Here is a 25225-nt window from a genome sequence, read left to right on the forward strand (position 1 = left end):
AAAAAAACATTAAACGTCTTAGTTCAAAAACTTGTCTATATATTATTCATGGACATTTGTCAGCAACTACAAATCAACAAGTGGTTTTATTTGTACATTTTAAAATTGATTTTTAATTTGTTTGTTTGTTTGTTTACGGCTGAAGAGAGAAAGTGAGCGATTCGCACATTGTTTTTCCAACCACGTGACCTTCCCACTGACTGAGCGTCAGCTGTATGCGTGCGCGTGCGCGTGAGGCTGTACGTGTGTTTATTTATTTCTAAGCCAAGTGTTTTGTCTTTCAACCGGTGTGGGGATTAAAACAGCGTCGATCCAGAATGATCTGAAGTAAGAGACGGTAAATGAGCTGTAATATCTGTTTAAGGGACATGTGTTCTGGTAAAACTCGCGAATCAAGGTCGTCCTACATCGCCGCTACATGATTAACAGTTGCCTTCCCTTGCAGACAGACAAAACAAAGCAGATACTTTTTTCATTAAATACATGTTTCTGTTCGGTATTTCGTCTCATTAGTGTTTCGTATCGATGGTAGCTCATTCTAGGCCCTGTGGGCGACATTAAATGTGTAAAGGTGAAGATTTGTTAAAGGTTTCATGTCTTTAGCGGAAACCGTTATCGTTAGCGAACCTCTAAATGTAGAAACTGTCTGGTAACAGTGTATTGTTAATAAGCTAACATATAAATAAACTGAGGGAAATTATAGTTTTAATGCAAGAAATGTATATGTCACTTAATACACAATGTCTTCGGGCTTACTGCCTAATGCAGCTAAGTAGTGTGTCACTTTATGTTAGGTAACAGAGTTACGGGTCTTTACTCTCTTAACGAGCCATACAACACACTGATGTTTTGCTAGATGATCTAACCAGACTAACAGTGTAACCCACAATTAAGCATAGTTAGTGACAATAATTATATCATAATTTGATTATATCAGAAATACTAGATTCAAGCAACGGAGGTGACTTATGTTAAGTTTTATTTGCTTTCTTAATGCACTTATTAATAGTCTTATTATGAACGACTTAAATACTATCAATAGAACCGTTGAGATACTGTAATTATATTTAATACAGTTGAGGTCAAAAGTTGAAAAGTCAACTGACAGAATCTGCAAAATGTTAGTTATTTTGTCAAAATAACTGGATCATACAAAATGCATGTTATTGTTTATTTAGTACTGACCTGAATAAGATATTTCACATAAAAGATGTTAACATATAGTCTACAAGAGAAAATAATAGTTGAATTTATAAAAATGACCCTGTTCAAAAGTTTACATACACTTGATTCTTAATACTGTGTTGTTACCTGAATGATCCACAGCTGTGTTTTTTGTTTAGTGATAGTTGTTCATGAGTCCCTTGTTTGTCCTGAACAGTTAAACTGCCTGCTGTTCTTCAAAAAAAATCCTTCAGGTCCCACAAATTCTTTGGTTTTTCAGCATTTTTGTGTATTCGAACCCTTTCAAGCAATGACTGTATTATTTTGATTTTCATCTTTTCATGCTGAGAACAACTGAGGGACTCACTGAAGCTCCAAAAAGGAAACACGATGTATTAAAAGCTGGGGGTGAAAACTTTTTGAATTTAAAGATCAGGGTAAATTATTTATATTTTGTATTTTGGGAAACATGTAAGTAGCTTCTGAAGGGCAAAATAAGAAAAATGTACCCATCTTTATTCTGTTCAAAAGTTTACACCCCTGGCTCTTAATGCATTGTTTTTCCCTCTGAAGCATCAGTGAGCGTTTGAACCTTCTGTAATAGTTGCATATGAGTCCCTCAGTTGTCCTCAGTGTGAAAAGATGGATCTCAAAATGGTACAGTCATTGTTGGAAAGGGTTCAAATACACAAAAATGCTGAAAAACCAAATAAACTGTGGGACCTTAAGGATTTTCTGAAGAACAGCAGGCAGTTTAACTGTTCAGGACAAACAAGGGACTCATGAACAACTATCACTAAAGAAAAACAAAAAAACAGCTGTGGATCATTCAGGTAACAACACCGTATCAATGTCTGTAAGTCTAAAGTTTTTTACATATTTGAGTTGGCATTTGTTTTATTTCAAGTGTCAGTGTTTTTGCCTTGATTTTACTTTTAGTTAACCTAAATAACCCTATTACACAGGAAATAAATGTCTCATTCAAAGATTGTCTCTAAAACAACCTTTTTTAGCTGGCGTCACTGAGACAAAGTTGACTAAATGTGTCAAATATTCTATTTCACTTGGTAATTTGTCACATGACATAAGTAAGAAGGATTGTGAACATGTTCAAGGTTGACTTTGATCTTTTTTTTCTTGTCTGCGCAGGTAGAGAGGGGCTGGGATGGCGGTGTGTGCTCTAACTGTGCTTGACGGGCTCGGGGAGGATGCCACGGCTTTGGGCGGCGTGGTTGTCCTGTTCCTAGCCGTAGTTCTCGCCTGGCTGTCTACCCACGTGGCCGACCGTGGAGATCACATTCTGGGGACCATTCTCACCGTGGGCGCCCACGCCTCCCTCATCGGCCTCGGGGGTCACGACAGCTACGCGAGCCCCCCGCCCAGCTCAGAGACCAGCGAGCAGCCAGACGAAGAGCCCGCCGAGGAGGAGAAACAGGAAGAGGGCGAGGCCCGGCCGGATGGGGGAGAGGACGTGCCTGGAGAGGAGCTGCTGGATATTCAGGGTGGGAGGAAGAAAGTGAGCTATGTTCAGAGTGATGAAAAGGAAGAGGGGAAGGAGGAAGGGACGGAAGAGGAGGCAGAGGATGAGGCCGCCAGCATCACAGTGAGACTAAAGTTTCTGAATGACACGGAGGAGCTGGCAGTACTCAGACCGCAGGACACTGTTGGACTGCTGAAGAGGTGAGACGAACATACACATGAAGTAGTGAAAAATTAACGTTAACTTTAATGTCTGATTTGGGCTTAAAGGGATAGTTCACCCAAAAATGAAAATTCAGTCAATAATTACCCTCATGTCGTTCCAAACCCATAAGACCTTCGTTTATCTTTGAAAAACAAATTTAGATATTTTGGATGAAATCCAAGAGCTTTGTCAGCAACACAACTGACACGTTCAAGGAACAGAAAGGTAGCAAGAAAATCGTTCAAATAGTCCATGTGGCATCAGTGGTTCAACCGTAATTTTAAGAAGCTACTAGAATACTTTTTGTGCACAAAGAAAACTAAAAAACGACTTTATTCAACAGTTCTTCTCCTTCAAATCACGGAATACGAATAATGAATGATTTGGAGGAGAAGAAATCGTTAAATAAAGTTATTTTTGTTTTCTTTGCGCACAAAAAGTATTCTCGTAGCTTTGTAAAATAACTGTTGTACTGATGTACTTACTATGTTTTTGGGTCTGGGAACATTTCAGTTGCATTGCTGTCTGTGCAGGGTCAGAGAGCTCTCGGATTTCATCAAAAATATCTTAATTTGTGTTCCGAAGATGTCTTACAGGTTTGAAAAACGACATGAGGGTGAGTAATTAATGACAGAATTTTCATTTTTGGGTGAACTATCCCTTTATGGTTATGCTTATTGAAACCTAGGGGAATATAATGAAATTATAATAAATAAAGTCACTCTGAAGGGTGTAGGTCCTTACTGTCTCTTATGCATGAGAATGTGCGTCATTGCAGCTTTTGAATCAGTGGCCAGTTGCATAAACATAGCCACTATGTTAAGACTGTCTTAACAACTTGTCTGACCAGCAAGGGTAATCAGTCTTACTTTTTGGATTCAAATTCGACCAATCCAGGTGACGATGGCATAAACATAGCCACTATGTTAAGACTGTGTCTTAAGAACTATTTTGACCTATTAGCAGCTAAGCAAGAGGTAATCAGTTTTACTTTTCTGATTCAAAAATTGGGCCAGTCTGCCTTTTTGATTGACTTTAAAACTGACTTTAAAAAGTTATGGCTAAAAGAGAAACACATTAGATGTCTAACTTTTTAAGACTTTTTAGTCTAAGCAGTTTATGCAACCGACCCCATGTTTTTATGTAACTGACTGAAGGGAAAAAAAAAAGCTATGGTCAGTTTTAAAAAGAAATTAGATGACTAACTTGTAAGACTAGTCTAATCAGTTTATGCAACTTTTGGTCCTAAAAACCAAAACGATACACATTCGTCTTAGGACAACTTTGAACTTCAAATGTTGACTACTGTAGAGTAAAATAGTAATATGTGACCCTAGACCGCAAAACCAATTTAAGTAGCATGGGTATATTTGTAGCAATAGGCAAAAACACATTGTATGGGTCAAAATGATCATTTTTTCTTTTATGCCAAAATCACTATGATATTAAGTAAAGATCATGTTTCTTAAAGATATTTTGTCAATTTCCTACCATAAATATATAAAAACGTAATTTCTTATTAGTATTATGCATTGCTAAGAACTTTATTTGGAGAACTTTTCTCAATATTTAGATTTTTTTTTTTTTTTTTTTGCATCCTCAGATTCCAGATTTTCAAATAGTTGTATCTCAGAAAAACATTGTCTCATCCTAATCAATGGAAAGCGTATTTATTCAGCTTTCAGATTAATTTTGTCATCCAGGATCACATATTTTTTAAAATAAATGCAAAATAAGAGTTTTCTATATTAATATATTATAAATATGTCTGCTAAATGTGTCCACTCAATAGACATTTCTTAGCATTATCAATGTTTAAAACAGTTGTGCTGATTAATATTTTTGTGTTAACCGTGATATTATTTATTTTAGGCTTCTTTGATAAGTAGAAAGTAAAAAGAACAGCATTTATTTGAATTTTTTTTTCATTTACATTTTTACTTTTCTTTACGCATTACATTTCGCACACAATGTTTTACCATCCACATGACCACCTTACCCTGATAAAGTCAGCTGTAAGTTTTAACAACATAAAAAAAATGGGATAATTCACCCAAAAATTAAAATCTGTCATTAATTTCTCACCCTCGTGTCATTCCAAACCCGTTAGACCTTCCTTTATGATTGGAAGATAAATCAAGAGATTTTTGATGAAATCCGAGCGCAAAACAAAAATAAAAACTGCGTTGAACAATTTTTTCTCTTCCATGTCAGTCTTCAGTTCATCAAAGACTAACACAGAAGAGAAAAATTGCACAAAAAGTATTCTTGTATCGTCATAAAATTATGGTTGAGCCACTGATGTCACATGGACTATTTTAACAATGTCTTTACTACCTTTCTGGGCCTTAAACGTGTCAGTTGCGTTGCTGTCTATGCAGGGTCAGAAAGCTCTCAGATTTCACCAAAAATATCTTCATTTGTGTTCTGAAGATGAACGAAGGTCTTACAGCTTTGGAACGACATGAGGGTGAGCAATTAATGACAGAACTTGCATTTTTGGAAGTCACAAGACAAGATGAGACTGCAAAACTAATGCACAAAAATCCTTTCTTAGATCAGTGTTTAACTGCACAAGCAGCTCACTCTTGTTTGTTAAAGATTTCTCTCTCTCCATCTCTCAGTAAATACTTCTCTGGCCGTGAACATCAGATTAAGCTCATCTACCAAGGTCAGCTGTTGCAGGACCCTCAGCGCTCTCTTCTGTCCCTCAACATCACCCACAACAGCGTCCTCCACTGTCACATCTCTCAAGCCCAGGCGCTGCGCGAAGCGGCCGCGGAGGAGAACCCTCGAGCCGGGAGGGGCTCCATACTCAGCGGGGGGCTGCGCTCGGCCGGCGTAGCTCTCAGCACAGGAAGCCTGGTGATCCCCGTGTTCGTGGTGCTCCTCGCCGTCGTCTGGTACTTCCGAATCAACTACCGCCAGCTGTTCACTGCCCCGGCCACCATCTCTTTGGTTGGGGTCACGGTCTTCTTCAGCTTCCTCATCTTCGGCATGCACAGTCGATGAGAAGACGGACGAAGAGAGGAACGATGCCAATATTAGGAAAGAAGGAAAACGAAACGATAGGACGTGAAAATAATCAGTCAGTGGTAGCCGAGAAAGTTCTCAGGTAGCCCTCGAGGGTTCTGGTGCCATTTAGACGACTGAAGTCGTGCGTGCGGTGAGAGAGTGTGCTAGTGCTTTCAGCTTCATTTGTGAGCAGCACTGCTGTATAATTTAGCTTCTTGGGGGAAAAATAGCTTTATAATTATTTAATCTCAGCCTAAAGCGTAGCTTCTCTGTGTAAGGAGAAGTCAGGATCCTGAGTCTGACTGGTCTTTTTTATTTTAGAGGAATTGCAATTCATGTCGACTGATTCTGGTTCTGGTTTTTATCCGTTAATGTGTCTCTTCTTCACTGGTAATAGCACCACTATCTTCTGTAGTAGCAGAAAATGTCATATGTTCAGGTCTTAATACACAAAGAACAGATGTGATGTGCTAGTTAGCAAACATTTGGAGACATCAGTTTTCTCAAACTCATTTTTGATGTTTGTGATTGAAGGATTTCCTTTTCTCTGGCCAGTGTCACTGAAATCTGTATTTATTTCTACATAAGTGTCTGGTTTAGCATGTCTGCTGCTAGTTACAAGTTCTAGTTATCATTTAGGACATACGAGTTTTATACATGATGAAGATTTTACATGCAAACATACAAGAGTATCTGGACCACTGTAGTCTAAAGAGTCTGTGGAAAACTCACTGCATTAATAGGCATTTCATATGTGACGCGGATAACAAAGCAAATAATTTTTTGTCCTGTGTAAAATCTGTATATAAGCACTGTATTTACTGTAGATAAATCAGGAGGGACGACGAAGAACCTTAAAAGCTCTCTGACAGCTTGATGGTTCTTGTATGAATGGGTCACTTTTCTCAGTATTGTCAGCAATATCTGCATATGTTTTATGGGAAAACTAGTCTACCTATTTGCATTCTCGCTATAACAGGCATCTCTTTAGTTAAAATGCTTTTTGGTTTTGCTTTGATGCAGTAATTCGGAATAAAATCGCTCATCTTTGACATTTTTGTTTGTCTTTTGTCTTCACACACCATCCATGATGCACCCTAAAGGTATACTCCACCCCAAAAAAACATGTCGTTATTTCATTTCAAACCTGTACACAGTTTGGCCAGCCACAAATGCCTTTTGTTCCTCAGAGAGCTTTTTTTGCACTTTTCTCCTTGATTTGTTATAACTTTTTGCAGTCTATAGTACTCCAGATGTTTTTCCTAGTCTGACCGATTAGTACAGCCCAAAACATAATAATGGACTATTTTCAGCAAGTTTCGCTCTGTTCAGTGCCACTGTTTACGTTTAGTGCCGCCAATATGGCCAACTGATGATGTGTCATGAAAACACTCTATTCTATTCTAAACTTTCTTAAGGTCTGTTCACACCAAGAGTGATAACGATAACTATAATTACAATGATAAGTATATTTGCGTCCAGGCCAGTGAACGATAACTGTCTGTTTTTATTGCATTTACACGCCGTTTCGAGCACATCTAAACTGTGAATTTAGGTAAACTTATCTGATCTCTAATGCAGTCAATGTAGTGGAATAAAAAAACAATATGTGCTCGTTTTTACTGCAACTTCAAATGAGGCAAGAAAATGTTGTCCAAACTAGCGCTGAATTCCTGAGGTAATTTTATGTTTTATGTTACTCTGTTTGCTTCTCTACAATGTCGCCTGCTATTTCAAATACACAAGCCCTTTAAATTTGAATGAAGTCTGATTAGCTTTCAGTGATTTATCGTTCATCAGCTGTAAAAAAATCGTTCTGAAAGTGATCTCAACAATATCGTTGCCCAGTATCGTTGTCGTTATAGTTGTGGTTTGAATTCTGCAATTCTCTTAATCTTTATAGTTATCTTTCTTGGTGTGAACGGGCCTTAAGAGCTTTAATGTGGGCTCCGAAGCTCATTGTCGTTTCTGTGGTAAATCTATTTACTTTGTTCCATTACCGTATAAATCCTTGGAAATAATATTTAACGTTTTTAAAAGTCTATTCATTATTTGTAGTGCGCAACAAGCCACCCTAAATTGGAGGGGGGTCCAATAGATTTTCGAAAAATATGTACATCACATTCAGATAATAGATACAGAAATTGTTTATTTTATTCGTTGTTTAGATCATAATTTTAAATATTATATAGTTAAAGGAGAACTCCACTTCCAGAACGACAACTCACAAATAATTTACTCACCCCCTTGTCATCCAAGATGTTTGTCTTCCTGTTTCAGTCGTAATGAAAGTATGGTTTTTAACCCTATAACTGTCTCATTTTTTAACAGAGATGTGAAAATGCAGAACTCAACTTACATTTTATAATTCATCATACATTTTTATAATTCAACAACGAAAATTTTTCTAATATGGTTTTGTTGTGCATTTTCCATGTTAATGCAATGAATGATTTTAAAATGGTTTTCAAAGGATGAATTTTGAGATTTTAAATTTTCAACTGATATATCATTTATTATTTCTAAAGTGTAATAGGGAAAAAGGCAACGAGGAAGTCAGAACTCCTGTTATGAAGTAGATTTCTGAGACTATTTTTCCTACATAATTTGTAACACAAAGAAAATGTAAAATATTCTATTTAGGAGGACATTTCCAATGATATATAGTTTGTCATGATTAGATTGGGATTTATTTGTAAAATGGTGAAGTAAACCTCTGCATCACAGTTAAGGGTTTTTAAGGAAAGCATTTCAGGACTTTTCTCTATATATTAATGTACTTCAATTGTGCCCCCAATTTTGAACTTCCAAAATGCATCCCAGAGCTAGTGCTACACGAGTTTTGTGCTTAAAAAGTATATATATATATATATATATAAAAAGACTGATCATTTCACAAGGTAAGACCCTTCTTCCTCGGCTGGAATCTTTTAGAGCCCTTTGAAGCTGCATTTAACTACATTGTAGGAGTTGAAAATCGGAGGGCACAATTGAAGTCCATTACATGGAAAAAAATCCTGAAATTCTTTTCTCAAAAAACATAATTTGTTTATGACTGAAGACAGAAAGACATGAATATCTTGGATGAAAAGGGGGTGAGTAAATTATTGTTCTCCTTTAACTGAAAGTTTGAAAAGTTTGGAAGTTTACTACAGTATGCATAAATGACATTCAAAAAGTAACAAAAATGTAGTTAAAAGATATGGTAAAAATGAAGTAATAGTAATAGTTGTTCATCACTGTTAACACCTGCTATAAACCACATTTATGAATAGAAAATAATGTGGAACATAAATTAGCCTACCAAAGAGTTCTACATTAAATTATATTAAATGAAATGCAATAAACGCAGAGCTGAAACTAGATTTTTGTGGTGTTGCCTTGATTGTCTTAAACACTTAAAACTCATGATTCAAATCCAGCAAGATGTGATGCAACATCCAAAGACTTTAGTGCATGTTTACATAAACTTGAAAATATAGACAGCATCCAAAAGTAAATCTTCCATGGACTGGACTGCTACCATAGGCCAGTGATAGGTCAATGTTCAATGATATAGAAATCAGTGGCATAAGGGCCCATATGCAGAAACATCTGTAGGGCCCCCCCATAGATTATAGGTTAATGTGGGCTTAAAATAAAAAAATAATAATGTCCTTGTTGTTTAATTTAAGGCTTGTATTATCCTTAGATACTTTCGATAGCCTTTTGATAAAAAAAAAAAAAAGAATTAAAATGAAAAAGAAGTAAACTGGTGCAGGTGTCACTGAAGCTAGATGTAATATAGTTGTGTTACAGTCATTACAGATAGCTAGCTACCAACCTCCTAAGATTTTATTTTAAATTATTCATTTTATTTGGCCATGGCAATGCACCATTTGCACGTAGTTTTAAAAAATGACACACTTCTACGGCAGAAATGTAACAAATGTACACAAATTACTGAGCTTTGCACATGACATGCAGATTTTCTTTCTTTCTAACGTATGTGTATATGTACTATTCATTTTCAAATACAACATATATAAAAAAAAAAAAAAAAACATTTCTCAAAACTATAAACTTGTTTATTCCTCAGAATAAAGTCAAGCATGTTTGGAATGACATGAGAGTGACTAAATTATGACAGAACTTGGTGAACTGTCTCTTTAAGAGTGACTTAAGAATGAGTGTGAGAACAAAGAATCCTGAGAAATATTTATTTAGACTATTACAGAGTTACTACAGTCCAATGAGAGCCAGAGCAGTAACTGAGCATCACAGAAGAAACATCCAGCCACACCATGGTATATCCTAAGTTGTACCATGTTTTTTTCTTGTCCATCATGCAGACGTTTCAATTCACAAAAATAAAATTTCACTGAAAAAACAATAAGGCGCCTATACGGGCTGGATTTTATCCATTTAAGTGCATCTTCAATTACTATTTGCATTTTTTTTAACAAACACATTTTATACAAAACAAGCTTACATCTAACATAGTAAGTGCTCTAAGGCTCACCAAACTCTTTAGCCATTTAAAAATGCATACGTTACAGATCAAGGAGTCAAAAAGCCATGATTATAAAAAAAAACAAAACACAAAAAAACAAACAATGACACAGCAATAACACCAAATAAATATCAGACATGAAATATTAACTTCAAAAGAGACACAAAAGGCAAAAGATTGTGTATCCACAGATTTGGCAGAAAGCTGTTGGTAGCACTATGCAAGACATGTATGAGTAAGAATAGTAGCTTTGCTTGCAGAAAGCAGCTGAGAAGAGATCAACAGGTTGCAGTAACGTTAGCAAGACGATATGAAGGAAACCAGTAGAAGACATTGTATTACATGAGCCACCAGGGAACAAAATATTTGCAACATCCCATTCACATACATACAATCTGTCAAGCATTCACACCATGGCACATTTTCATGTGTCACTGTAAACCAAATTCTCATGTACACACACACACACACACAAAAGTATGCAATAACACACTGACAGTGAACTGCATAGTAAAATAAAACAAATTCTTGCTCACATCCACATACAAAACCACTTTTCACTGTGCAACACTGTGCCGTAACAAATGTACTCTCTTATGCCCCAAATATGAATGTTTGAAATGGTGCCCAGATCTTTCTTCTCTTACACACACATTCAGGACTCAACAAGCCAGTCACAATCACAAACTTTGTGTGCAAGTGTATGCGAGTTCCTTAGTTCAGGTCTTCGTAGATGCTAGGAGCTGGGGGAACGGGCAGTTTTGGTCGCTTTTTCCGACTGGACAGGCCCAGTGGATTCTGGGAGCTGCTGCTACTGCTCCCGCCGCCTACTACTCTCTCTCTGTCTCCGCCTCTCTCTCGTTCCGGCCCTTTGTCCCGCTCTCCTCCACCTCCAGCGGTAGTCAGAGACAGCGTGCTGGGCTTCTTCTTTTTCTTAGGTCTCTTGGATTCAGAGTTATTGGTGCCTGAGAACGAGACTGTGAATAAGTTAAAAATCAAAACGGATTGTGTTGTTAAAAGCGTTCGTGAAAAACTCACTGGCTTTTGACGATGCCGAGTCTGACGGTGAGATATCGGAGGAGCCGTCCCATTGGAGGCGAGACATGATGAGCTGGCCATCAGGGGCATCATAGCCATCATTTTCCAGCATTGGGTCAGAGTCGGGTAGCGTCGACCTAGCAAACAGGAAGCAGCTATGAGTACACAGTGGCAAATGCTGAATAAGCATACATTTACCAAGAACCCCAGTTCAAAGAAACAATCAACAGATCTGAAACCAAAGAGACTTTTGATAAGCTGACATTTCCTGTCACCCTTTGTTTTATAGGTTCAAACTGCACACTGAACTTTCAACAAGCATTAATAAAGGATTAGTTCACTTCAGAATTTAAATTTCCTGATAATTTACTCATCTTCATGTAATCCAAGATGTTCATGTCTTTCTTTCTTCAGTTGAAAAGAAGGCTTTTGAGGAAAACATTCCAGGATTTTTCTCCATACAGTGGACTTCAATGGGGATCAATGGATTGAAGGTCCAAATTGCAGATTCAATGCAGCTTCAAAGGGCTCTACATGATCCCTGATGATCTGTCATTTTCTATGCAAAATTTAATTTGAATACTTTTTAACCACAAACAGCACTAGCTTCACATTGGAAAGGTCACGCCTGATGTAGGTGAAAGTACCGACCCAGTGTTTACGAAGCGAACGTGCAAAGAAAGTCAAGGTAAAACAACGTTGAAGTTGGAGGAGAAAATGAGATGGAGTTTTTCACCCTACCTTACCTTTTTGAACCGGAGTACACAGATGAAAGAACTAACAATGTGCGAGCTTTCCAATGTTGTTACATAATGTGTGAAGTCGTCGACACACATTGCAGAGCTAGTGCAAGACAAGCATTTGTGGTAAAAAAAAAAAAAGTATACACTTCTATTTATTAATTTTTTTTAGAAAATGACTGATCATTTTGCTAGATAAGACCTTTATTTCTTGGGTGAGATCGTGTAGAGGCTTTTGAAGCTGCATTGAAACTGCAATTTGGACCTTTAACCCGTTGATCCCCATTGAAGTCCACTATATGGAAAAATCCTGGAATGTTTTCCTCAAAAAAAAATCTTTTTTAACCCTTGTTCGACCTTATGGACATTTTTGTCCATTTCAGATTTGTTTTTTGTTATAAGTGTGCCTGTGGTAATGCCAACTGCATAAATCTTGGCTCAGGTGTGTATTTTTATTGAAATTTTAATATTTCACCCTCATTTCCTTAAAAAAAAAAAAATCAATTTTAACCTCAGTACAAAAAAATATTCACACTCAGGACCTTAAGAACAAAAATGTCCACACTGAAACCCATTAAAACTGCTATTTTTTTTTAACCCAGGGCCATTTGACTATAAAATGATGCAATATTTGCTAATAGGCATTCATTCTGTTTTATCATTTTTTACTAGATTTTTCAAATTCGGCATATAAAAGAAATACTCGCTTTATTCGTGTTTTCTGCTTACGCATCTTATAGTCTATTATAGAGTCAATTGGAAAAATAATGCAGCTATAATTGTGTGGGTATGTTGGTAAGGATGTCAGAGTGTGGTTTGCATGTGTTTACTGAAAATGTAATGTGTGTAATTAGTTTGAAAGAAATTATATTGTACTGGCAATCAAAAATCCCACTCCATGTATATGAGTTTCACCCTTGGCAGGGTCATAGGGCCATGTGAAAGCTATGAATAAGATCAAAGAAGGTCAATGAGCTTTGAGGATTTTTCTTTTTCACCCAAACAAACATTTTAATCCTTGATTGCACTTTTTTCATTTGTTATTGTTTTCGTACAGAGATAAAAGGTGAGCTTGCATTTGATGTTGAAGTTCAGAAGCCCCTAAACACATTGTTTTTGTTTTCACCACAAGAAAATGCTGATTGTTTAGTCTGGTAGATTTTATACAAAGTTTGAGTGTTCGCACAGCCAAACCTATACATATGTGGCGCTTGAGGACTTGGTCATTTCATTGCTTGCAAGATGGAGAGCCGTTACTCAGCAGAGGAAGCTCTGGAGCTAGTGTTGCCCACTGACAGACAGCATTATGTAAAGAAACCAGCTTTTAAAGCATTACAATTCTGAAAATTAATGAATGTTTGGTAATTATGAATAGAAGAGATGCTGATAAAAAACAACAGTCAGTGAAAGTGGAAAAAAATATTAATATATAACATTTCTATGACAGTTTTTTGACCGTTATGGACCTAAGTGGGTTTTTTTTTTTTTTTTAAATCTGACACTACATAAAAAATATAAATGCCTCAAAATTAATATTGTTGTTCTTCATTGACACACCCAAGAAGCTAATAAGCAAAGAAAAAAAAATTCTGCTTAGCATTTAGTATATGGAAATTAACTATTTTTCATTTTTTCATAAAAAAAAAACACCTGTGGCATTATGTAAACAAACCAGCTTTTAAAGGGTTACAATTCTGAAAATTAATGAATGTTTGGTATCTATGGAGAGAACAGACGCTGGTTAAAAAATCGACATCAGTGAAAGTGGAAAAAAAAACATTAATAAATCATATTTTTATGACAGTTTTTGGACATGGACATTTTTGTCCATTTTGCACCTATGTGTAACTTTTTTTTTGAACGCACAAGGGTTACCTAAAGAAAGGAAGACATGAACATCTTGGATGACATTGGGAGTGAGTAAATGATCAGGAAATTTTAATTCAGGAGTGAACTAATCCCTCTAATATTGTGAAGCTAAAGAACCTCTTTTTACTTGCTCTGGATAACAGCATGTGAAGTGCCTTAGATATAAATGAGTCTATAAAAGCTTGAATAAAGATATTAGTGTCAATTATAGAAATAATATGCTAAGTTAATAAATGAAAAGCACTAGAAAAATTGGGCTTCTTCATGAAAAAATAAAAAAGCATGAGCAGGTCATCATTTAAACTGAACATTACTATGACTAGCAACACTGTGAAATAAGGTCTTTTGTTAACATTAGTTAAAGCGATAATTCACCCAAAATGAAAATTCAGTCATTAATTGCTCACCCTTGTGTCATTCCAAACCCATTCATCTTCAGAACACAAATTAAGATTTTTTTTTGATGAAATCCGAGAGATTTCTGACCCTGCATAGACAGCAGCACAACTAACACATTCAAGGCCCAGAAAGGTAGTTAGGACATTGTTAAAATAGTCCATGTGACTTCAGTGGTTCAGCCGAAGAAACGGTTGAATAAAGTCATTATTTTAGTTTTCTTTGTACACTAAAAGTATACTCATAGTTTCATAAAATTACGGTTGGAGTGTATGGACAATTTTACCAGTGTTCTTCCTAGCGTTCTGGGCCTTAAAGATGGTCAGTTGTGTTGCTGTCTATGCAGGGTCAAAACTTTCCAAAATATCTTAATTTGTGTTCTGAAGATGAACAAAGGTCTTATGGGTTAGTAATGACATGAAGGTGAGTAATTAATGACAGAGATTTCATTTTTGGGTGAATTATCCCTTTAATTAATGTTGGCTGAACTATCCCTTCAATGCATTAGCTGACATGAACTAACAATGAGCAACACATTATTTTTACAACATATATTAAATTTTGTTAACATTAGTCAGTTGCTTGTTATTTGTTCATGTTAGGGCTGTAATACACTACATCTTTTGATATCTGAATAGGGGCCAGTTGCATAAAGCCCTTAAATACTAGTTTGACCAAAGACTGGGTAAACAGTCTTACTTTTTGGATTTACTAAGACTAATCTGTTTTATGTGACTAAATTAAAAAAATAAAAATCTCACAGAAAAAAATTAGATGACTAACTAGTCTAAACCTTTTATGCAACTGACCCCAGATTTTATAACACTAAACATTTGCTGACATTTAAAATGGTTACAAGAGAGAGAAAAAGGGCATCATCCCTTTCAATCTGTTAAAGTTTAAATCATTCAGAACACAACAAACTCACACTGAAACCTGTTTCTTGTTGCTAGGAGACACATTTCAAATCAAAACAGTGTTTTCAAAAATTGGCTCAAAATATCAAACACGTTTGATATCCACCGACTGGATGGATTCATAGTCTGAAGCTAAGCCTGCGCCCATAATACACTGTAATTTTTTTGTGAAATCTGTCAGCTTTGACTGCCCAAAATCTGCAGACTGACTCTGGCTTTCTCCAGCTAATGTTGGCTCTACTTCATGAAGTGTATACCAGCCTTTAGTTCACAACGCATTAACTAAAGGTAAAGGATTTACTGACTTCCAGAATTAAAATTTCCTGATAATTTACTCACCCCCATGTCAAAGATGTTCATGTCTTTCGTTCTTCAGCCGATTAAGGTTATTGAGGAAAACATTCCAGGATTTTTAATGGGGATCAGCGGGTTGAACGTAAAATTTTGGTTTTAATGCAGCTTCAAAGGGCTCTACACAGTCCCAGCCGAGGAACAAGGGTCTTTTTTTACCGAAACGATTGGTCATTTTCTAAAAAATATACTATATATTAGGGCTGGGTATCGATTCAGATGTCCCGATTCGATTTGATTTCGATTCGCAAGCTCTCAATTCGATTCTCCATTTTTGGGATTACACTCAGTGAATAAAGTTTTAATACAAATGCTATCAATATTTCTAAAACATGAACAGTTAACATCAGTTTACAAATGGTGAATTAATAAAAACCTATTCTTTTTTTTTGTATAGGGTCCTTTTTTAACAATAATAGGGCCCTATAAAATGTACATCTCATTTTTTCTGGTAATCAGATGAAGGCATAAAACAATTATTTAATTAATCCTGATCAAATGAAAATTAAAGTAGTAGCAGCATTGTTGTTACATCAAGTCTTAAGACTGCTAAATAGTAATATATTTCTGACAGTTTTTTACTTTAAAGGAACACTCCACTTTTTTTGGAAATAGGCTCATTCTCCAACTCAACCCGAGTTAATAAGTTGAGTTTTGAAGGGATGAATGGATTTCAAAACGGTAAAAATCAACTTATTAACTCGGGGGGAGTTGGAGAATTAGCCTATTTCCAAAAAAAAGTGGAGTGTTCCTTTAAACGAAACTTTTTTTTGACGGGTTGCTATGAAGAACTTGCAGCTGCTGTAGTATGTGATATGACGGTAGTTTTCTCAAATTAAACGGTAAAATGCTAATGAAGTGTCTCTTAGAGAAGCTGGAGATGATATTGTGTGTTCATATCATCATATACAGAGACGACAGAAGCTGTGAACGCCGTCCGCTTTTTCGTATGTGTGTAAACAAAACAGTGCCATTGTTCCATTTACTTTTCACTTTTTAACCACAAATGCTTGTCTTGCACTAGCTCTGTGATGCGCATCCGCAATTTACAAATGATGTAATCACGTTGGAAAGGTCACGCATGGTTAATTCTTCGTCTGTGTACTTCGGTTCAGAAAGTACATTCATTTTCTCATTTTCTTCTCCAACTTCCAAATCGTCCGACATCATTGTTTATGTTTTTTTGTAACGGGCGATTGACTTTCTTTGCACGTTCACGTTATAAACACTAGGTTTGTACTTCCATCGCCGCCACGTGTGACCTTTCCAACATGACTACGTAATGCGTAAGGTCGAGCTATAAGACAAGCATTTGTGGTTAAAAAGTATACATTTTCTTTTTTGAAAATGGCAGACTGTTAAATTGCCAGATAAGACCCTTATTTCTCGGGTGGGATTGTGTAAAGCCCTTAGAAGCTGCAGTGAAACTGCAATTTGGACCTTCAACCCATTGATCCCTATTGAAGTCCACTATATGGAAATAAATCCTGGAATGTTTTCCCTTTAAAAAAAACCTTAATTTCCTTTCAACTGAAGAAAGAAAGGCTCATCTTGGATGAGATGGAGGTGAGTAAAATATCAGAAACTTTTTATTCTGAAAGTGAACTGATCCTTTAACAATAGATGCAACTTTTGATTTAAAAAGTAGTAGTAGTAAATGCTGACATTTAACTATGGTTAATGCTTGTATTGTTTATAGTTAGTTGGTTAACTAATGTAGTTAACTAATGCTAACAAATAAAACATCATTGTAAAATGTCACACTTGTGGACTAATGAATGGTGTGCCTCAAGGCTCAATACTAGGACCTATTAGTTTTTCACCATTATGTTTGGGCAGCTGCTACAAATGAACACAAGCTTGATGAAAAATAGGTATATTAAGAGAGAGAGAGACACAGATGAAAGGAGAGGAAAGCAGGTGGGTACATTGATTGTTTTCTGACAGGGAGAGGTCAGGGTTGGGAGAAGGGGTGAAACTCACGCGGACGGCCCAAGGAGGAAGACCCTGACTGCCCTCCTCTGTTCGTCCGTGTGCTGGGGACACCGCTGGGACCTGCCAGGACACAACGTGGCATTACGCACTGCACCAGAGACAACGACGGGCAAGAGACTGGGTAAACACCGCCAGCAGGACTGGAAAGGTTAGATATTAGCATTTAGGGATGGGGGTTTCAGTGCTGGCTGATGTTTAAGAAGTCTCTTGCTGCGTGAAAACAGGCAGTGCTTTGAAACAACCGATTGGGAAATGATGGTGCACTTTTATGTCCAATTGGGATGGAGGCAGATTATTTCAATTGCACATTTTTAACAGAAGCGAGGCCAAATTAAACGACACAGGAAAGAAAACTGAAAAGTGAACACCAATCAAAAATATTGGGTTTATATATAGTTGCCAGTTGTGTTCCGTAAAATCAGTCCCAACATAACATGATCATTTTCATTGACACGAATGAAAAAGATCATGCGTTCACACATCACATGCACAATCAATATCTGGCTCTAAAGCAGCAGCACACACTAATACATAGACATCTTCGACACTCCAACAGTGAAAAACTATATGCCCCTGACTGTAATTCATTAGAACAACGGTTCACTCAAAAATCAATATTTTAATCATTTAATCCTCTCATGCTGTCAAATATAGCATATTAGTCACTTTTTTTTTTAACCAATTACCAATTAAAACAGTATACTACGCTGTATATGTACTACACACAGTTCAAAAGCTATAAACATTTCTACATCTAAATGTTGCTCAATGCAGGGTTATAAGCAGCCTTAACATAGAGTAAAAGAAGATGTTTGGCCCGGCTTAAAATACGCAAAGCCCTTAAATCTCCTAGACTGGTTTCACAGATGTTTCGGCCTTCAGTACGTTTTTATTCCTCGTATTATACGCCTGCTGTGGAAAAATACTTACTAGTGTTGGGCGATATGCTCAATTTTCAAATCGCCCTATCGTCAGCCTGAGAGATCGCCGATACACGATACTATCGTGCTAATTTAATTAATTATCTCTGTACTAAATTCCTTATTCGTTTTGTAAAGGTAGACTTTCTTTTGGCATATGATTAAGTTGTGCGTGTACAGAGCGTTGACTATAGTTCTGCCGGAGTTGATCAAGTTACTTTCGGTTTCATTCTCTGCTATCGTCAGTGAGTGAGCTGTAAATGTGCGTGCCAGAATGTAAATGAATGAATCTTTCTTTACCCGTCATATTGCGATAATGTTACCGCTGTATGTCTGAAGGTTGTCATCAGGTGATGTTGTAGTTAAGTTCATATTGAATGCGGAGAAGTGACGCGCGTGTAATTCACGTGCGTATGTTTAGCGCCATCTGATCGCATCGTAATTCTAATTAACGCCTATAGACGTTACTGAGATGAATGTTTATGTTTACTGTATACAGACTGATTATGATACATCGTAAATTAATTACCTCTGTTATCCTAATGACTGCAATGCTAATATAATATAACACTCCCTTTAGAATCAGTTAATGTACTACCGTACTGTATGATGAAAATCTCCCATTCTCACTGCACGAGGTGCGTTAAGGCGCGGTGGCCTCTCTATGCGTGTGTTTATACCGCGGCAAGTTTCTGAAGCATCCTAGAACAGACTCTCTGTGCTGCATTGCTAAAGTTAAGTTCTTTGTTGACAGATAATAATAATAATCGTCTAACTATCGTCAAAGGCATCAGCAACAGGCGATATCTCTGACTATCGTCGATACACGATACTATCGTCTATCGGCACAACCCTAATACTTACTCTTTGTTGGCAAAGGAAAGACGACAAACTTGGTGACTTCCACAGTCAATAAGGTAATGGAAAGAAACTCTAAATGTCAGTTGTGCCACAGTGTACATTTGTAAGAATAATCATAGATGTTTATTTTTATGGTTTCCTGTTAGTTCACAAATATGTGAATTCTTACCGTGTACACATCTTCTTTGTGTGCTCTGATACAACCCCACATTGCTGAGGAAAGAGAGAACCAGTTAGCATAGGGGTAAACTACAGTGGCATAATGCCAATAATACCATTTAATGATAGCAGGCAAAACAGGTAAAGTGAAAGTAAAATGATTATCATTTTACACATTTACAAAAATTTCACCAAAAAAAAAAAAAATGAAATTTATTCTTGGTAAATTCTGTAACTGAAAAAAGAGGGGAAATACCACTTTTAATGGATCCTAATATCTGCAAATGTTCAAAGAATGTTGCCCCTTTCTTTTGGTCTAATATAGTGAAATAGTTGATTACACTTGACATTAATTTACCCCTAAATGTATATACTATAATTTGCGGTGGTCATACACAAAAAAACTGTACTACTGTAACACTCCACTACATTTCAGTATTATTTTAGCTGAAAAAGTATGTTTTCCTATATCTAGAAATATAATGAAGATTTTAATTTACCAGCATTTAAATCTGAAACATCACTATATGGTAGAAAAAACATGAAGAGTTTGGATAAAGAGAGAAAACATATTTTTAATAAATATGCAGAATAAGATAATTTTTTAAAGATAAAATAAAGTTGAAATCCTTTTGAGGATGAATTAAATTAAGATTTTCTTTCCACTGTAATTAATGATTTGTTAATTATGAGACTTTTATTCACAGACCTAATCTAATGTTTAGACAATTTATTATTATTTATCTTTTCTAAGTAGCATTCATTTTTATTATTTTATTTCATGTTTTAGTATACAATATTTTTAGAATATTTTTTTTATATATATTGTATTGTAAACAGTCTATATAATAATAAGAAAAATGTACTAATTATATAATAATATATTCTTAATAATAATCATAATAATAATATATGCATATATACACTGCTGTGCAAAAGTTTGGGATCAGTAAGTTTTGTTTTATGTTTTTTAAAGAAGTCTCTAATGCAGAAAATACAGAAAATAGTCATTAATATTATGAAATATTATTACAGTTGAAAAATTGTTTTCTATTTTAATGTAGCGTCACATGATTCTTCAGAAATCATTCTAATATGCTGATTTACAGTTGTGCTATAAATATTTTTTTGGAACCCGTGATACTTTTTTCAGGATTCTTTGATGATTTAAAATATAAATCTTTTCTAACAATATAAGTCTATCACTTTTTATCAATTTAACACGTCTTTAATGAATAAAAGTATTAATTTCTGTAAAAAATAAACAGATTTAAAAAGAACAAAATTGACTGAATACAAACTTTTAAATGGTATATAAAAGTTGATATTGTAACAAAAGATTTCTATTTTGAATAAATGCTGTTTCTTTTTAACTTTTTATTTATTAAAGAATCCTGGAGAAAAAAAAGTCCTACAAAAATAAATGAGCACATTAGAATGATTTTTGAAGGATTATTGACACTGAAGACTGGAGTAATGATGCTAAAAATTCAGATTTGCATCACGGAATCAAATTCTATTTTAAAATATATTCACAAAGAAAATCGTTATTTTACATTAAATTAATATTATACAATATTACTGCTTTTTTCTAGATTTTAATACAATAATATATTCTGTATACTATGTAATAATATAATAATTTATTTATGTGTATTAGGGTGTTTACCGTAGTCAGTATGGATCGCAGCTCCTCAGGTCCCAAAGTCTCATAACTGATGCCAGAACTGTAGTTATACTGCATGAGTGAATGAGTGGGAGAGTGAAACAACATTGCTGTAATACTACAGTTATAATTGTGAGAGTGAAAAAGAATATTAAAAAAAGAATCAGCTCACCTTGTACAGGTCTGGATTTACATTACCGCTGAGCTCTCCTAAAGTGACACAACAAACAAAAAGACTCAGAACACATTAAAGTCAAGCAGTGCGCTACCGTCAAACATCTCCTGAAAGCTAGATTGAGTCAAAATAAAACCCACCGTTCTTGTGCTTCAGGGATTTGGATCTCCTGGGAGAGTTTGGATTCTAAAATACACAGACTTATTTGAAATATTTTCAGTAATTTACAATTTAGAATCTTTATCAGTTCATATCTGATAAAAGTGTTATACCTTTTCTGACTTTCTCTTCTTGGCTGTGAAAATATGAGGTTAGTAAACTGTTATCATGAATTATTTAATTCAGGCCTAGATTAGATAAAAAAATGGTGCAGGAAGTAATGGGAAAAGAGAGAAAAAGACAGACTGGATGCGCTCACCTTTCTTTTCTGAACCATAGGACCAGTCGTTGTCATTGATATCATCATTGTCTTCCTGGTCGCTTTCTGACTTGCTTGTGTTGTTGCTGCTGGCTATTCTATAGAAAGAGCAGAACAATCAATGCTTTGAAACATTACTATATTTTCCCTCAGGGATCATAAATATCTCTCTCCATGTTAAAAAGTCTATGTGTCATCTTTGGAAAATAATCATTAGAAATGTGCCACCCCAACTTTTAAAACATTTAAAACACTGAAATAAAACAAAAAGGCATACAGACATTAGAACGAGTAAATCATTTTGGTCAACTATTGCTTTAAGCATTCCCTTGACCGAATAATGTCTGTGCATTTAGTGTGAGAAGCCCTCTGACCTGCGGTTGGCTATTCGGCTGCTGTTGCGGCCCATGCCGAGACACTTCTCTAGGTGAGGAGCAAAGCGAGAGGCTGCAATACTCCGGCTGCAGTTGGGACACACACACTCCTTATTCTTCCACTGGTTGAACACCTGCCCAAAGATGTCCACACCAGGCTGGTCCACTATTTCTACATCAGAAGGAGCATAAAGTAAACACATTTCAAAAGCATGCAACCCAGGCTTTAGAATTAATGGATTTGTTTATTTTTTTTTATGACTGACTCACCGAAATCCTTCATACTTTCTTGGTCTGTTTCATCCAGGAAGAAATAACCCTGTTTGACCGCCCTGTGCACCTCAAAGCACAGCCCTAAACAGGCATCTTCCACTAGGTCAGAGTAGACATCATGAGCCAAGGCCTACAAAAAAGGCAGAGAGGTTTTTGCAAGATGAGTTAAATCATGTGAGCATCTTATTTGTCTATGATACAGGCTACATTTTTGGCCTGAAACTCTGACATGCATTTATGAACACAAAATTTACAAGAACAACAAAGCAGATATACAGTTGGTCAAAAGTTTACAGAATCTGCAAAATGTTAATTTTTTTTTTTGTACCAAAATAAGATGCATCATACAAAATGCATTACATTTTTTATTTAGTACTGACCTGAATACGATAGTTCACATAAAAGATGTTTACATATAGTCCACAAGAGAAAATAATAGTTGAATTTATAAAAATGACCCTGTTCAAAAGTTTACATACACTTGATTCTTAATACTATTATAATGTTTGTTTGTTTTTTTGTGATAGTTGCTCTAAACTGCCTGCTGTTCTTTAGAATAAATCTTTTAGGTCCCACAAATTATTTGGGTTTTCAGTATTTTTGTGTGTTTGAACCCATTCCAACAATGACTGTATGATTTTGAGATCCATCTTTTCACACCGAGGACAACTGAGGGACTCGTATGTAACTATTACAGAAGGTTCAAAAGCTCAAGGAAAGGAAAAATCATGCATTAAGAGCCAGGGGTGTAAACTTTTGAACAGAATGAAGATGTATACATTTTTCTTATTTTGCCTAAAAACCATATTTTTTTCATTTAGTACTGCCCCCTCAGAAGCTACAGAAGATACTTAGATGTTTGCCAGAAGACAAAATAAGTGCAATTTACCCTGATCTTCAAATTCAAAAAGTTTTCACCCTCCAGCTCTTAATGCATCATTTTTCCTGCTGAAGCATCAGTGAGCATTTCAATCTTCTGTAATAGTTGCATATGAGTCCCTCAGTTGTCCTCAGTGTGAAAAGATGGATCTCAAAATCACACAGGCATTGTTGGAAAGGGTTCAAATAAGCAAAAATGCTGAAAAAACAAAGAATTTGTGCGACTTTTTCTGAAGAACAGCGGGCAGTTTAACTGTTCAGGACAAAAAAAAGTGACTTATCACTAAACAAACAAACAAAAGAATCAAGTGTATGTAAACTTGTAAACAGGGTAATTTTTATAAATTCAACTATTATTTTCTCTTGTGGACTAAACATCTTTGTGAAATATCCTAATATCTTATTCAGGTCAGTACTAAATAAAAAATAACATGCATTTTATATGATTCCTCTTATTTTGCTAAAATAATTAACATTTTGCAGATTCTGCAAGCTGTATGAAAACTTCTGACCTCAACTGTATATACTGTTCTGTATATTTCGTGAATGAGACCCATTATCTGCAAAGCTTTACCTCTAGCTTGGTGTTATCCAGGCCTGACAGAGACATATCCTCCATTTTCATTTGCAACAACTATTGTAGGAGAGCCCTCATTGTCGACAATGCAGAGAGTGGAAAACACTGAAAAACACAAATACAAACAAAGGCACATTACATCATACTCAAATGTGATATTATGGTATTGTCGCACCACTATCTCAAGATGAAAGTGTACCATCTCAAAATAAGAGATTAGCAAAGTTTGTTCATATTGTGAATTATTTATCAACTAAAAGTTCTTTCGTGAAATCCAAATCTATTTTGTAGGCTACAAGGTCCATTTTCTAACACGCTTGTCAAATGTATAAATTATTTATTACGTTCAGCATTCAAGTATAACGGGAGTAACGTTACTGTGAACATGGGCGGGCAAAGCAATTATTCAGCAAAACAGCAGTTAAATAAGACGAACGGTTTCCTGTAATTAATAACCATTTTATTATTTGAACCTAATATAAACTACTGAACACACATGTACGCACTGTCAGTGTAAACACCGTTGACAGGTATGACCGTGACACTGCCCTGTTTTCTGTCATAACTTTCCATATGGGCGGGTTTGGAAAACATTGTTTCAAAACCGCAGAAAAATGTGTTACAAAGTACGCCGCGAGCAGAAAATAAAACATATTTGTTGCGCTCTTGTTTAAATTGTATCTACTCACCTAGACTGAACGGGCCGGGTCTTGTGTCATTCACGGACCCGCTGTTTTCCTGTTCAACGGCCACATAACACAAACATGCTTAAAGCGAACGTACATATGAAAATAGTGAAAATATTACGTTACGAAAATGATTAGACGCCTGGTTGAATAAGTCGTTTGAGTACAGATGATGTTTGAAAATATAACAACGCTGCCATTTTGGCTCCGGTTAGACATCACTAGTGTATTACCGATCTTATCGATTGAGCTGCCTTGAATTCGTTCCAATCTCACATTTAAACATATAAATGCATACATTTTACCAAAATAAGAGGGATTATACAAAATGCATGTTATTTTTTATTTGGTACTCACCCAAATAAGATATTTCACATAAAAGACGTTTACATATAGTCCACAAGAGAAAATAATAGCTGAATTTATAAAAATGACCCTGTTCCTTGTTTTTTTCTGAACAGTTAAACTGCCTGCTGTTCTTCAGAAAAACCCTTCAGGTCCCACAAATTCTTTGTTTGTTTTTTTCAGCATTTTTGTGTATTTGAACCCTCTCCAACAATGACGCTATGATTTTGA

The 25225-nt window shown here is 35.7% G+C and overlaps 2 protein-coding genes across 5 annotated transcripts; one reads left to right on the forward strand and one right to left on the reverse strand.

Annotated features, from left to right (window-relative positions):
- Positions 1-206: 206 nt before the first annotated feature.
- tmub2 (transmembrane and ubiquitin-like domain containing 2) lies at positions 207-6915 on the forward strand. Of its 2 annotated transcripts, none has more exons than XM_073833392.1 (3): positions 207-337; positions 2314-2844; positions 5473-6915. In XM_073833392.1, the coding sequence occupies exons 2-3, from the start codon at positions 2330-2332 to the stop codon at positions 5858-5860; spliced, it is 903 nt and encodes a 300-aa protein (XP_073689493.1). In that variant the 5' UTR covers positions 207-337; positions 2314-2329; the 3' UTR covers positions 5861-6915. The 2 variants fall into 2 exon arrangements, with proteins under 2 accessions (XP_073689493.1, XP_073689494.1); XM_073833393.1 differs by having other exon boundaries at positions 209-327.
- Positions 6916-10042: 3127 nt separating this feature from the next.
- Positions 10043-24858, reverse strand: atxn7l3a (ataxin 7 like 3a). Of its 3 annotated transcripts, none has more exons than XM_073842001.1 (13): positions 24653-24858; positions 23961-24068; positions 22505-22637; positions 22235-22406; positions 21861-21958; positions 21715-21737; positions 21583-21628; positions 21440-21477; positions 21271-21339; positions 19612-19655; positions 17650-17721; positions 11394-11530; positions 10043-11320 (listed from the first exon to the last, which is right to left on the reverse strand). In XM_073842001.1, exons 2-13 carry the CDS (start codon positions 24009-24011, stop codon positions 11070-11072), a joined length of 1134 nt encoding a protein of 377 aa, XP_073698102.1. In that variant the 5' UTR covers positions 24012-24068; positions 24653-24858; the 3' UTR covers positions 10043-11069. The 3 variants fall into 3 exon arrangements, with proteins under 3 accessions (XP_073698102.1, XP_073698093.1, XP_073698110.1); XM_073841992.1 differs by having other exon boundaries at positions 10043-11332; XM_073842009.1 differs by lacking the exon at positions 17650-17721 and having other exon boundaries at positions 10043-11332.
- Positions 24859-25225: the final 367 nt, after the last annotated feature.

Source organism: Garra rufa, chromosome 1 (assembly GCF_049309525.1).
Source record: "Garra rufa chromosome 1, GarRuf1.0, whole genome shotgun sequence".
NCBI classification, from domain to species: domain Eukaryota; kingdom Metazoa; phylum Chordata; class Actinopteri; order Cypriniformes; family Cyprinidae; genus Garra; species Garra rufa.